The sequence below is a fragment of the Cervus canadensis genome, chromosome 14 (genome assembly GCF_019320065.1).
Source record: "Cervus canadensis isolate Bull #8, Minnesota chromosome 14, ASM1932006v1, whole genome shotgun sequence".
Classification (NCBI taxonomy): domain Eukaryota; kingdom Metazoa; phylum Chordata; class Mammalia; order Artiodactyla; family Cervidae; genus Cervus; species Cervus canadensis.
Genome location: NC_057399.1, coordinates 27,369,259 through 27,385,066, shown reverse-complemented (window position 1 = coordinate 27,385,066; position 15,808 = coordinate 27,369,259). Strand labels below are relative to the sequence as shown.

The 15,808-nt window shown below is 37.8% G+C and overlaps 1 protein-coding gene and 1 non-coding gene across 4 annotated transcripts in view; one reads left to right on the top strand and one right to left on the bottom strand.

Moving 5' to 3' along the window:
• PIP5K1B (phosphatidylinositol-4-phosphate 5-kinase type 1 beta) overlaps positions 1-15,808 on the top strand; it is a 330,950-nt gene that overhangs the window by 240,200 nt on the left and 74,942 nt on the right. For all 3 annotated transcript variants that reach the window (XM_043487132.1, XM_043487131.1, XM_043487133.1), the window contains 2 exons: positions 5,693-5,848; positions 10,622-10,766. In XM_043487132.1, coding sequence (XP_043343067.1) covers positions 5,693-5,848; positions 10,622-10,766 — 301 coding nt within the window. The remainder of the gene's footprint in view (positions 1-5,692; positions 5,849-10,621; positions 10,767-15,808) is intronic.
• On the bottom strand, positions 5,997-6,101 carry LOC122453473. Its single transcript, XR_006273091.1, has one exon. It is a non-coding gene; the product is annotated as a small nucleolar RNA U13 (small nucleolar RNA).

The window sequence follows — 15,808 nt, the reverse complement described above, 5'->3', positions numbered from 1 at the left end:
CCTTTCCAAAGTATGTGATTTGGTGATTCTTAATATATTCACAAAGTTGTAAAAATATTACCGCTATCTAATTTTAGAACATTTTCATTACCTCAAAAAGAAACCCACATACCCATTAGCAGTTATTTTTCAGTCCTTCCTCTTCCTCGCCCCTGGCAACTACTCATTTATTTTCCCTCTCTCTCTGGATTTGCCTATTATGGATATGTCATATAGATGGAAGTATCCAGTATGTGGTCTTTTGTGTTTGATTTTTTCACTTAACATGATGTTTTCAAGGTTTAATCATCTTATAGTACTTTACTTTTTTATTGCTGGATTATATTCCGTTGTATGGAAAAAATACATTTTGTTTATTGATTCACTGGTTGATGAATATTTGTGTTGTTTACATTTTTGGCTATTATGCTGCTATGAAAATTCATGCACAAGATTTCTGTGGACATAAGTTTTGGTATATACCTAGGAGTGGAATTGGTAGGTCAGATGGTAATTCTATTTAACATTTTGAGGGACTGCCAAACTCTCTTCTAAATCAGCCATACAATCTTGCAGTCTCACTAGCAATGTATGAGAGATCCAGTTTTCCACATCCTCACCAATGTTTGTTACTGTCTTTTTATTTTAGACATCCTAGTGAGTATAAAGTAGTATCTCAGTGTGGTTTTGATTTGTATTTTTCTAATGACTAATGATGTTCAACGTCTTTTTTGTGTGCTTTTTGTCTATCTATATCTTCCTTGGAGAAATCTCTATTCAAATACTTTGCCTGTTTTTAGTTACTTCTCTTTTTATTGTTGAGTTATAGCAAGTTCTTTATATATTCTTGACAGAAATTTCTGTTAGCAGATATATTATTTACAGATATTGATTTAATTTATACTAGATGGTGTGAGGTAGGGTCCAGCTTCATTCTTTTGCATGTTGATATCCAGTTGTCCTGGCATCATTTGTTGAATGGCCTGTTCTTTCCCCCACTGAATTATCTTGGTTTCCTTGTTGAAAATCAGTTGTCCACAAATTAGGACTAATTTCTGGATTGCCCCCAGGGTGCTCAAGAATCTGCTGCACATCCTAAGTCCACATGTCACTGAAGGCCACCACAATTTACTCAGTCATCCAGACCAGACATGTTGGCATCAAGCTTTGTCAAGGCTTAACCACTGACTTGCAGTCACTCACCAATACCTAGTTGTACCTAGAAATAGCAAGTGTCCATCCCTTCTTCCTCAGTGCCTTTCCTTTTTAACCGTGTTTCTTATGATTTGGGTTTGTTTTGTTTGTTTCTGGCCCTCACATTGCTCTCTTAGCTCCAGTCATAGCCACCTTGTAGTTTATTTTGTACTACTGAATAATATTCCAATGTATGGATGTAACCCATCCAATCCATTGTCACCCCACCCAGCCACAGGGATCAATTCAATCACCTCTTTCTGATTTCCATGCTTAAAAAGAAAACCCTCTCATGTTTCAGAAGTTTTTTTTCTTGTTAAGAACTTCAGTGTATTACCTAGTATGCAAAATCCTCAACTCTGCTTCTGAGTCCCAGTGTGAGACGGCCTCTCTTTCCCTCCCCTGTGATTTCCCTCCCATGTTCCATGCTCTACCCTATCCTCTAGGCTCCGGCAGCTCTGAGCACCCTACAGTTACCCCTGCCTTCAAGACTGCCTATGCACCTGTACAGTCCTTGTCCCTTTGCCTGTAACAGTCTCCATCCTTTCCTGGTCTTCCTTCACTTCTCAACTGAGACAATGCTTCTTTCTTAGAACTTACTATACTTTGCCATAGTGAGCTGTTGTCCTATTTCCCCACTTGACTTTGCGTTCCTGAAAAGTAGAGACCATGTTTGGTTCTCATATATATTCCCAGACCCTAGCACATTTCCTGGCACATCGTAGGCAGTCATTATTTGATGAATAATTGAATGAATGAATGGAATTTAATTTAAAGTACTTAGGGTAGCAATTTAATTAGTAATGTTGACACTTTAAAATGCAACTTCAACATCTTTTATCAACTATGATTAAGTTAAAGCCCTTAGTTCCTTTTTTTTTTCATTTATTTATATTAGTTGGAGGCTAATTACTTTACAATATTGTAGTGGTTTTTGCCATACATTGATATGAATCAGCCATGGATTTATATGTGTCCCCATCCTGAACCTCCCTCCCACTTACCTCCCCATCCCATCCCTCTGGGTCATCCTAGTGCACCAGCCCTGAGCACTTGTCTCATGCATCAAACCTGTAAAACCCTTAGTTCCTATAGGCATACTTTCTTTGTAGGTGAACACTCCCCCTCCCTACCCCCAACCTCAAGAAAACAGTACCTGGTCTTCAGGTTTCTTTTTTTTAATCAAATTTTTTAATCTTCTTAAATCCATTTATCCACCCCAGAATTGAGTCCTGCTGTCAATGTAATAATGTTTGCAAAATCCAATAATGCTTTCTGGAAATATTAGTCACTGTAATGTTGAAACCTCACTGAAATTCTCTACCCAGATAATGTGTCTAAAGTACTAAAACTTAAGTTTTCTGAAAGGAGTAGAATAATACATTAATTAGTTAAAAATCAACTGTCCTAAAATTTTGAAATAGTTCATTCAACCAACATTTGAGCACATATTATGTACCTAGGACTATGCTAAACGTTAATAATATAGAAAGCTTTTTTAAAAAAAATTAATTCCCTTGGTAATTTCATAGCATGTTTTGGGTCAGGGATTGGAACTTGTAACAGATTTATAATGTAATAAAGCAGCTGTTAGTATAGCTTTTGCACAGGCTACTGTAAGTACACAGCTAGAAATAAAATTGATCTTCCCAAAAATAACTTCACAATGAAAAGAATACTCAAGTCCTAAAATGCAAGCCAACATTTAAAGTTAGAGGCAAGAAAGACATCTCATGTAGGAGGAGCAGCATGTACAAAGGCCCAGGGGTAGGGATGAACATAAGAGTTTTCAGGGGTGGCAGATAGGTGAGCTAAAGACAAATTCAGGAGTTTCTGTGGCACAAAAGAAAGTAACCAGCCCAAACCATCCTTTGAGATTCTCCCATCAAAACAAGTCCCTGAGGTATTCAATTTCTACAAGATTCAAGTCCTTATCCGCTGAGAGAGTCTCAGATAATTCCTTTAAGGAAGACTCACCATTTACGACAAAATTAAAGGCTTTCTTTAGGTGCTGTGTGGTCCTTTCAGGAATTTGTTTGGGGTCTTCTCTGCTCCATATTGCATGTATGCTGATAATGAGCAAAGAGTTATTTCTTTACTGGGGCTCTTGGCCTTTGGTCCATTATAAGTCACAAGTACAGACCGTGAGCACAGACCTCTGAGCATCTTCCCCTCATTCACCCATGTCGCTGCCAACATTCTTCTGATCCTAGCTGTTCCTCAGTTTAGGAAATGAGCATTGGCCTAGAACTATGCAGGTCTCAAATCTTTTGGTCTCAGGGCCACATTACATTATTAAAAATGACTTAGGACCCCAAAGATCCTTTATTCATGTTATTATATCTCTTAATATCTATATTTAACCTGTTAGAATTTAAAATTGAGGGAAGTTTTAAATATTCATGAATTCTTATAAAAACAAAAAATTGCATGTCAATAGAAGTCAATATTAACAAAAAAGTAATTTTGAAAAATAAGTATATTTTCCAAAATAAATAATTGCATGAGAAAAGTGGCATTATTTTCTATTTTTTCAAATCCCTAATTCAAATCTAGAAGACATCTAGATTCTTGTGTCTGCTTCTGAATTCAATCTGTGATTATAATCACAGGTCACATAAAAAACTCGGGAGAGAATAGGAGTGAGAAAGATAAACAACTTATTGATATTATTAAGAAAATTGTTTTAGCATCACAGACCTTCTAAGAAAATTTCAGGGATTCCTAGCAGTCCCTGAACCACACTGAGATCTTCTGACTTAGAAATTTTAAAATACAGTTGACCCTTGAATATCAATGGGAGGAGTGACTAGGAGCACCAACCCCTGTGTGATTAAAATTCCCGTGTAATTTAGTCAGCCATCCTTCGTGTGCTTTCTTTGCATCTGATGATTTAACTAACCCCAGAAAACTGTTGTATTTAGTATTGAATTCAAACCTGTGTTGTTCAAGATTCAACTCTACTATAAAGATTAGAGTTGAAGGTTTATAAAAGTTAGCAGATAGAATGTTAAACAAAAGTCAGCATATGGATAATTACTTCAAGCAAATATGACCACTGTTTTTATGGGATGGTGAGTTTAAAAAAATGTGACTTACTTGTTCCACTTATTTACCATTAAAATCCATTTCAATCAGTTTTTAAACATTCAAAATCTTCCTCCTAAAAGAAAAACAAACTCTAGTTTTATCTTTCCCACCCCTCACTTTAATCAGAAGATAGAATGCCAAAGAGCTAGAAAGTGAACCACCAATTAAACAACTTCAAAGAAAGACACCTGGGGTTTCATGCTTTCTAGCTCTGTGACCTTAAGCAGGTCACAACTTTTCTACTCTCAGTTTCTGGACCCATAAAAGGGCCTATCTCCCTCACATGACCATCTGGATAATTTGAGATGTGGAATGTTAATGTTGGCTTCCAAACTCTCAAGCCCTCTACACATGTTATTGATTATAATTATGTTATGATCATTATAATACTGCTCATGGGACACATAAACCTCCACTTCTCTTTAAGTGGAGGGATTGCCCTCTATGCTTTCCTCATTTGTGTGTCCCAAAGCCCTTCTCCAGTTAAGTTCTTGCAAGCTGCCGACGGGAAGGCCCCTGATGAGCTGTGTAATCTAAGCTCTGAGATTCCCAAGGCCAAACATCAGCTGTCAGGTTACCCCTACATGCAAACCTCCAAAGGAAGAGAGACACTGCCAAGACCAAGTTCAGGGAGAAGTATAAACAGGCTTCAACTTCCCTCTTCCTCTACCTTCCAAGGAAATGCTCTCACAATGTTCAGACAAGAAGAATAATTAAAGAGAATATAAATGAAGATGGTCTGGCTGCAGCTGAAGCAGCTCCCACTAACATATCAAAAGTAAAGTCACAGCCTTCAGTGAGCATGATTGATGGTGAAGTACGCTTGCCTTGGCACAGGTTTCCAACATACTTCAGAAGTCATAGAATGCTGTTTGGACCAAGATCAGGAGTGAATTATACATCTAATGTAACCATGACCTAGAAAAGACCGAAAGGGTAGGAAGTTTCAGTGGAAAGTCGCTGAAAGAAAAAAGCAAACCAGAAGTAACTTGGCTAAATTGGGTAACATAAGTATAAGATTAAACATTGGCATGTTTAGAAATTCCCAGTCCCAAGTTAATAAAACTGGGGTCATGAGAATTCTCCTTACTTTACCATCTGCGTTTATCAACCCACTCAGCCTCCTCTCAGCACTAGAAAAACATTGCTCAGAGGAGGAAAAATAATTCTTTAGCAATAAACATTTGAATTTCACCTCAAGTAAGACTACATTTCAAAATCTGAAAAGACAGCTCAGCCCAGATTTATTCTAAGACATTTTGATTTAAGTCACTTTGGACAAATAATATTGTCTCCCTTTTCTTGTGTATGTAAAACAAAGCTCTTTGCATCCTACTCAGATAATGACTAAAATGTTAATAAGTCATAATTTTAATTAAAAAAGATATCTTTAATGTGGTTTTACAATAATTATCTATTCTTTTTCTAGCTTTGAAGGCGTCACCTTCTAAGAAACGGTGCAACTCCATCGCCGCCCTGAAGGCAACCTCACAGGAGATTGTGTCCTCAATTAGCCAGGAATGGAAGGATGAGAAGCATGATTTGCTTACTGAAGGGCAGAGTTTTAGCAGCCTTGATGAAGAAGGTAAAGACACAGAATTTAAACCTCAAGAAATTTTTCTTTCTTTTCTTCTTTTTTTTATTCATACAAGTAATGTAAACTCACAGTAGAAAAATTAGATAATAGTTTCTCTAAGAAATAAAGTCTCTTAACTGATTTTTCTTTTTTTTTACATCAGACAGATAATGTGCCGGTGTCACAACAAGGTTTGCAGGGAGGCACATGTCACGCAGCAGCGTGAACACACAATCATCATGCTCATGAACTACAAAAGGATCTTCTTAACTGATTTTTTTAAAGATATTTATAGTATGACACAGTTAATGTAAAATTTTTGAAACACATAAACAATCTGGTATTGGTTTATGGTTAAAAAAAATTAGAACATACTGAAATATTCAGAAACAAAGATCTATAATCCTACTACCTGAAGGTACCAAATCTGAAGGTTTTGGTATTTTCACTAGTAGACCTTGGTCTGTGCTTATATATATATATATATAATTTTTTTTTCCCCAAACACACATGGACATTGTATACATACGTGAGGCAGGAAGAAAAGGGGACAACAGAAGATCAGATGATTGGATGGCATCACGGACTCTATGGACATGAGTTTGAGCAAGCTTCAGGAGTTGGTGATGGACAGGGAAGCCTAGCGTGCTGCAGTCCATGGGGTCGCAAAGAGGCAGACACAACTGAGCGACTGAACTAACCAACAGCATAGCAGTGAATTACCAATTTATTTTGGTCCTTTTTAATGAGTTTAATAGAAGTTTTCTAATTTTCTCCTGGCATGTCATGTTCCTACCTTATGTTAGATTTATTTCTCAAATGGTTGTAGAGATAAAGATAGAATACGTGTTTTCTGTCTTTTCAGATAGTGCATCTTTAAGATTTGGTTTTTCTGGCTATTTGTTGCTACTGCATAGACCTCACATCTTTCTTACTTGCTGACTAGGGCTTCTGGTACAATAATGAACAGAAGTCATGCTTGTGGGCAGTCTTGCCTCATCCTGATTTTAAAGGGAATTCTTCTAATGTTTCACTTCTGAGAAAGTAGTTTGATGTATCATATACCCATAATCAAGTCAAGAAAGTTCCTTTTTATTCCTAGTTTCTAAAATTTTTATCAAGAATGAGTGTTGCATTTTATCAAATATTTTTCTCTATTGAGTTAATCATTTGGATTTTCTCTTCTAATCCTATAAGAGGAAGTGACATTTTAGATTTTATTATCAGTTTATTCTTTTGGGAATCCCAGCATTTCCTGAAAATGTCTTTTACTTCCTGTAGAATATTAGATCTCCCCTTGGGGTTTTCTTTTCCTCGGAGTCTTTAAAATAGTGTGTTCATCCTTGGCCATTTTGCAGCACTTATCCATATGTACCAAGTTGGATTTCTTTTTTTCTCATCTTATAAACCAACTTTTACCCAGATTTAGTGATTTCAACAAGAGTTACTGAATTGCCCTTGCTCCTCACTCTGAGTTAATGGCTCCAGTTTCTGACATCCATCCTCTTTCCCTAGCTTCCCTGCGTTGGTATCTCCCTACCACACTGCCTAGGTCTCTAGAATTAACCCATTTTTAAACTGTGACAAACTTTCAGATAGTGTGCTCAATATGGCTTCTGTCAGCTATATTTATATAAACATGTATTTATTGCTTCTAAAGTGTAAGCTGTGAGTCCAGTTGTTAATCTGAGGGAATAAGTATAATAAATACACTACATAGCATCTAGAAAGTCTGAAAACATAGGAAGCAGTGCACAAATCATGCTTTTTTTCAAATGAACTATTAGACCTATTGCTTTAAATTGAAAGGCACTTCACCAGAAAAGGTCTCTGAAGGTTGAAAAAGAACCTGTTGAGCATATTCTTTGAAACTATTGACGTATTATTTTTAAATGAATTTATCTGGACAATTCTCTGCATCTACAAAGTTTGCTGCAAGATTCAGTCGTTTTTTAATGCTCTGCATTTGGGGACTTCCCTTTCAGGGTGCACCAAGTCATCACCAAACGCCCCTGCAGTTTTTAATCATGTTTTCTGTCATTCTCAGTATGTCTGGTTGTATTCATTTTCTTTTGCCATGTGACAAATTACCAGAAGGTTGACAGCTTATCATTACCTCTATTTATTATCTTCCAGTTCTGTAAGTCAGAAGACTAGCAAGGTTTACCTGATCCTCTGGACACAACTTTATATCAGGGTCACCTCAGAAATGGGTCATCAAGGTGTCAGCTAGGCTGAGTTCTCATCTGGAGGTTCTGGAGAAGACCCCTTCTCCAAGTACTTCCTATTGTTGGCAGAATTCACTTCCTCGAAGTTGTAGGGCTGAAGTACCCATGTCCTTGCTATCTGACAGGTGTGGGCTGGGCTCACCCCTAGAGACCATCCTCATTCCTTGCCACGCAGCCCCCTCCATCTTCAGATGGAGAATTTCCTGCAAATCAGTGCCCCTCACACTTGGAATCTCTGCCATGACTGTGTCTGACCCTTTAATATAGTTAAAGGGTTCACATGATTAGGCCAGGCCTACCTGGGTAAAGGGGAGAGCCTTTGACTAACTCAGAGTTAACTGATTAGTAACCTTAATTAAATCTGCAAGATTCCTTTTGCCACATAAGATAAAATAATCACAAGAATAATATCGCATCATTCTCACAGCTTCTACCCACACTCAAAGGGAGATTATATAAGGGTGCAGGTCACTAGGGAACATTCTAGAATTCTGCCCACCACACTAGTTAGATTTTTTAAAAACTGAAGGATATGGGCACATAAGGAAACAGTTCTCTGGTTCATTGAGCTGCTCCTAGGAGTCAGCTACCTGGTGTTTGGGTGCTCTCTGACCTGGGCCCGAGTCACTGGACAGGTAGTGTTTTTCTATAATCTATCACTCAGGAAGCCTCTGGTTTATGAAGTCAAGCTGAGTATGCCCAGGACCCAAGTCTTCATTAGCTGTTCTCAGTCCAGCTCCGTCCACCTTATATTTAATAGCGATTCATTGGAATCTGATGTGAGTTTGTGTTTCAGATCCACTTTTCTATAATCTTGAGAGTTTTCATATTTTTCTGTGTATTTAATGAGAAGGTAGAATCAAGTATGTTGAAGACTGCCAGCCAGTTGTCAACTGCTAGACTTTGTTGGTTTTGAAATGTTGAGTACTTGTGTAATTTTATATGCTCATCATCTGTTAGTCATCATGGTGATTCTTTATTTTGATCTGACTCAGCGGCAAAACTGCACCATCTCCTACACTTTAATGTGTCTAGTCTCCTAGTCCAGAGTCCAGGCCTTCTGTGCCTGACCCCTTTCCCTCCATTATTCACCCCACCTCTCCATCTATATCCCTCAAAATCCAAAGTCCAAAACCTCACACTCATGTAATTGTGCCAATTAGGGTCAATTTCCATTCATATACTTCATGACAGTACATAATTCTGAGCCAATGGTACCTATAAAGGAATACCACAAACACCTTAAGGCTATATTGTATTTATTATCATCTGTTTTAGCTTACTTTGGGGAAAGGATTAAAAAGGATCCACAGTACAGCATAGTGACTCAAGTTAATAATAACTGTATTGCATATTTGAAAGTTGCTGAGAGAGGAGATCTTAAAAATGCTCATCAGCAGGAAAAAATTCTATAAGTGTGCGTGGTGATGGGATGTTAACTCAACTTATTGTGATGATCATTTCACAATATATATTGGGTTACCCAAAAAGTTCACTCAGGTTTTTCATACCATCTTACAGAAAAAAACCCAAACGAACTTTTTGGCCAACCCAATAAACATATCAAATCACTATGTTATATACCTAAAACTGATCCAGTGTTATTGAATATGTATCAGCTGTAGTTCCATAAAATTAAAAAATAAAGTGTCTCCATGAGGGGAAATAAGGTCCAACTATGGAATGATAAAAACAAGATTTGTTCACAGTATTCTATCTCTGGGAATTTATATGTCTCTTTTTAAAGGAACTCTGATCTTTGTGGTTGGTCCTTTAAGCAAAATACTATCTCTGACAGGCTGACCATTGGGAGAGGATGAGTTATAATGATCCAGATTCAAAAAAAAATAAAACCAAAAAAAAAAATCCACGTAGACTCAGAGTGGGCATAGCCTTGACTGTTCTACTTTTCTGATGGGTGATACTCTTGCATGAGTATTTCCATAGGTACTTACATTTTAAAGAAAAATGAGTTAAAAAAAAAAAAAAAAAGCAGTCTTCCTTGTTAAAATATAATACCAAGAAAAGCTATGAATAATATTCGTAGATGAATATGGGCTCAAACAGGGTTAAGGTCTAGCTGGCTGTTAGTCTCTGAAGCATTTGTTTCCTGGCTCTTAGCAAATCTGAGTTTTTAGATCTGCACTGAGAATCACAGATATGAGCATAGCCTCACAAGGGGGATCAGGTTCACTGTTTATACATTTGCCAGCCATCCTTTTAATCTCTGTCAAATTATCTCTTCAAGCTCCTAGGAGTTTTTTATGTCATCTTTTGAAACAGTAAATCACTTTATTAGGTTTGAAAAAGAACATTCATAATGTCATTTCCATTAGCCATTTTGTAAATTAGTCCAATTTCCTTTCTGTTTAAGCTGTTTGCAAGGAGCTATTTGCATTTCTGCTGCAGTTCAGAAGAGCACAATTAATTCACAATTTAATTTGCAGCCTGATGTGTAAAATGAATGCTTTTGACTCATTTAGATTATCATAGACACTGAAACAACATTTATTAGTGAGATTCATGAGGGCTTGTTTTGCTTTTTGTCACCCAGCACTGGGATCCCGACACAGGCCAGATCTGGTGCCTAGTACTCCATCGCTGTTTGAAGCTGCTTCCTTGGCGACCACAATTTCATCTTCTTCCTTGTATGTCAATGAACATTATCCACATGACAGGACTACGCTTTATTCAAACAGGTAATACTTAGTACAATCAAATTACCAATCAGTTATTACCATGTTAATGTCACAGCTAGACCAGCATCTCTGAATGAGTCATCCAGTCATCCGTGACAACCAGGTTGTGACCATCACCTGCCCTGTAAGAAAAACAGAAAATCTGGACTTTTACTGTGGTAGGAGGGAAAACCCTCCTGATTTTTATTCACAGTTAATCGTTATGTCCTGTAGAAAGTATATATACTTGATTCTATGGGAAAAAATGTGAATCTTTCATCATTTCTGTTTTGACAATCTTATGAATTTTTTTAAAGCGAGCACTCTTGGTTAATATTTTCACAAGTAGCTACAAAGATATTTGAATATTTCCTTTTTGTATGAGTGATCTTAGTAGCCATGATAAACAGAATAACAGCTCTCCAAAATTGTCTTATGTCCTAATCCCCAGCACCTGTGATGCTCTTCCCTTATATAGTGAAAGGGGCTTTGCCAATATGACCAAGTTAAAGATCTGGAAATGGGAAGAGTATCCTGAATTATCCAGATAGACCCAGCACAATCACAGGGTCCACATAAGAGGAAATCAGGCAAGATTAGAGTCAGACAAGGAGGTGTGATGGCGGAAGCAGAGATCAGAGAGAGAGAAAGATTTGAAGATGCTACACTGTTGGCTTTGAAGGTATACAAAGGGGCATGAGCCAAGGAACGCAGGCAGAGTCTAAATGCCAGAACAGACAAGGAAACAGTCTGCCCTAGAGCATCCACAGAGGAACACAGTTCTTCCAACCCTTTGAATTTTAGGACTCTGATTGCTAGAGCTATAAAATAATAAATCTGTCTTATTTTAAGCCATGAAGTTTATGACAGTTTGCCACAGAAGCAATAGGAACCTAATACAGTGACTCTCAAACATTTACTGTGAATCTGAATGTTGAGGTGGGTTACTGAAATTTCTTAGATAGAAAGTGAATTTTTGTTAGATATTTTTCTAATAAAAATTAGATAAATGTTCTCAAACACTGGTTCTAGTAATAGAAAATATATTTACAAAAAGATCACAACTTTGTGAGACTAGTTATTTTTTCTATTTTTATATAGGCATTTCTGTAACTAGCTTCAATTACAGGGTAGGGACTACTGTGTATACCTTCTCAATAATTATCTGTTAAATGTTGAACTGGTTCTTGTTAAAATTCAGCTCTCAAGAATCAAGATCAAATTTGTACAAGTGCTTTTTATACAGTAAGTCATTTCCCCCCTCCAACCTAGGAACTTGGTTCACCTCCAGAAAGAGGACTCAGTGTGATAGATTCATTTTTAATGTGTGCATCCTTGAAAATCCTAGCTTGGTCTTCAGCAGGTTAAGATTTGGTAGTTGAAGCTTCTGTTCAGTTCAGTTCAGTTCAGTCGCTCAGTCGTGTCCGACTCTTTGCAACCCCATGAATCGCAGTACACCAGGCCTCCCTGTCCATCATAAACTCCCGGAGTTTACTCAAACGCATGCCCATCGAGTCCGTGATGCCATCCAGCCATCTCATCCTCTGTCGACCCCTTCTCCTCCTGCCCCCAATCCCTCCCAGCATCAGGGTCTTTTCCAATGAGTCAACTCTTCACATGAGGTGGTCAAAGTACTAGAGTTTCAGCTTCAGCATCAGTCCTTCCAATGAACACCCAGGACTGATCTCCTTTAGGATGGACTGGTTGGATCTCCTTGCAGTCCAAGGGACTCTCAAGAGTCTTCTCCAACACCACAATTCAAAAGCATCAATTTTTCGGTGTTCAACTTTCTTCACAGTGAAGCTTCTGTAGAAATTCCTTTTTGTTGCTGCTCCCTTCTCTCTCAGCTAGATACAGGTTAGGTGGTAGCAGATGAGACAGTCTGAAAAAGAGGAAGAAAGGACAAGATGAATCACAAATCTTGCCTGGACTTCCATTTGGATCACTCTACTCGAGGACCAACAAATAAGGCTCTGTTGTAACTTATTCAACTCATCTGAACTGTAAAAGTAATTTGGGTAGCTTCCTCAAATTAGAAAAATTTAAAGTAATTTATACCTAACATGAACATGTACCTTGATGTTCAAATTTGTTATGTAAATTAGTGAAGCAACAGTTTCTCCTATTCATACGGTACAGCTGTGAAGATTGTTCTTTTGCTCTCAAATGTAAATAGCAGCTCAAAAGATGACTGGAAAGTCACAGGAAGTTCTTTGAAAGGTCAAAATCAATTCTCATGTGAAGCTGTGGTGGTTTCTTTACCATTGGCTAGTGCACTCATTGTCAGGGCAGATAGTTGGATGTGCTGTTAAATTACATACTAGAATTTTCAGCACAAAAATACAAGGGTTTTGTATGTTTGTTTTTGGTGGCAGTGGTTGTGGTCAGTCTCTTTACCAGAGGTATTCAGCTCTTGGGTATTTATAAGGTTCCTTGAGGATCTGAATCAGAGTTCCTTCTAACTCCCAATCCTTTCTGGCCAGCTTGGGAGATACCTTGCCTGCTCCAGGGCTGTGGTATACAACTCCTGATACCTTTATTTATGCTGATACAGGTTATCATTTAGATGGGCAAAGCATCAGTGTTGTCTATGATATTTTCCCCTTTCTCTCTCTTTTTTTAAGTGAATTGTTTGAAATTAGTCTTCTGTGGCATTGTATCTCCAAGTTGCAATTTGACATATTTAGCTATCCATTTGGGTTCAGTTGCAAGAACAAGAAACCACGGGGTCTTAAGCAGAAAGGGATTTGAAACAGAGAATTCACAAAGTCTCTAAACAGGCTTGGGGGTGCATTGCACTGTGGGTGGGACATCAGAAAACCTACTCCAGGTACACATCCCCGAGCTGGCCCACCAGTAGCCTTGCAACTTTTGTCACAATCAAGTGGAGGTCCTGCCCGAGGGATGCAAGCCAGAGAAAAGCACGTTGTGAACCGCGAGTATTTTTCAAAGAAACCAACATTTTAAAATCATATCACTAAATCATCACTAAGTAATCATATCGTATTTCACTAAAATGCCCAAATTCTTTTGAAAAATCACTAATTGTGGTACCACTTGGCTCCCTTGCTTCATGCTGGAGAGGAGAGCATGGACACTCCGGGTCAGCACCCTCTGCTGTGGTCATCTCTGCTCTGGCCTGCGTGCTCCTATGGGCATTTCTGCTCTTTACCCATTATGTGTAAGAGAAGTCAAAAACATGCCTCAGATCTTAATGACTGCCATAGGGAAATCATAAGGAAAAGGTGCAAAAAAGACAGAGGTGCTAAAGAACCTTGAAGAGAAATAATGGTGATTCAACCCCCGGGAATCAATATGCCTAGTTCCCCACCCACCTGCCCACCCCTAATTACTCAGCAGGGAAGCCTTTCCAGCCAATTGAAACGAAGTTGTCGTATTTTGTTCCTATCATTTTTTTCCTTTAGAGTCCCCCTAGTCCTACATGGTGTCTCTTGAGGCAATACATAGACAATATTCTAAGTCTCTTCAGGCCCACTAAAGTTTAAAACCTAATCCAGACAGCCTGGAAAGAAGATTGATGTTTATAATTCACGTTAGGTTTTCCCTTTCTTTATGAATCATTTTTATGTTAAGGCAGAGTAGTCAGTTTTCCCACTTCCACATTATACTATACATATCTGTACTTAAATATGAAATAGTAAATATTTCAACTAACAGTTGTCATTGTGTCCATCCTTTCAGAATCTTTTTTTTTTTTTCATGGAATGCAAACCCATTTTATTTTTTTTCATTTATTTTTATTAGTTGGAGGCTAATTACTTTACAATATTGTAGTGGGTCAGAATCTTTTAAGTTTGAAAAATGTCAGTTAGTGCCTGAATGTTTCCACTCCTAAATTATATACTGTAGTGGGCTGCTGCTATCTCTTAGAATTACTCCTTTTCTTTTTTAAAAAAGATTATTCTTTGTGACTTCAAAAATTCCAGCAGTAATTTATTCTTTTTTTTAAGTGTACTCCAAAAATTGACTAGGAAACAAAAATATACTATCATTTTTAAAGCATATTACTGGGAGTATATATTTTCAAGTTCTACTCAACAGTTCTATGTTAGAGCATGCAATTCATAAGAATACAAAGAAACTGTTATAAGTTCTTGCTTCCCAGTCAAATGGTGGGATTTTAATTCTGAAGTTTTGATTCTTGAATTTTTCTTTCCTAATAAGAATTCTGTTTTTTGAAAGGAGATACAAATTGAGCACTAAGGAATACAGAGGCAAATGTGTTTTATCTCAAAGTTAAGAACAGTTTAGTGTTGTGGAAGTTGGTTGCACACATGAATTTTGATTCTTTTTGTGATTTCCTGCACAGTTGGTAGCAAACGTGAAGCTCTTATTATATATAAGGATCGAAAGCCCTACTGCATTCCAATATGTTTATCCTTTTCCCACCAAAGATGGCTTTACCATCATCACCACTCTGTCTAGTCTCGTGTTTTGCTAGTGGCTATTTCTAATAGTTGGCTCAGACTGAAGACATTTGAAATATTGTGAGAAGGACGGGTAGGTCAGAGAAAAACCACTGGTCATTCGTCCACGGAGGGCCAGCTGGCAAAGGCTCCCTAAGTGAGGAGTCCAACATTTGAGACCTCAAAGGCTGACTCAGTGGCTCCAAGCACAGTTCTATGCCCTTCCTTCCTGCCAGTAGAGAATGGTAAACCTCAGAGAGGGTGGAACAGTTGTCTCTATCTACAAGCTCCTCCCCACAAATTGCTTATCATTCAAATTTAAAGACATATAGGTAGAGCCATCCCAAAGAATGTTAGAGACCCATTATTTTACAGATGCTGTCGAAAAGATAAAGGAAGATAAATGCAGAGACATGCATTATATGACATATCCAAAGTCACAGAGCCTGCTAACAGGATTTAAATTGGAACACAGGTCTCTGGAGTCCAAGCCTCATGGTCTTTCCACTGTGCCACCTTTCTCATCCTGGTCTCCGAAGACCTCTGGTCTTATCCTTGATGTGTATGTTATGCACAGATGGTCAGTTGGGTTTTTTTTCTTAATGTGAATTCTGGCCCTCTGAGCATTTTTTTTTT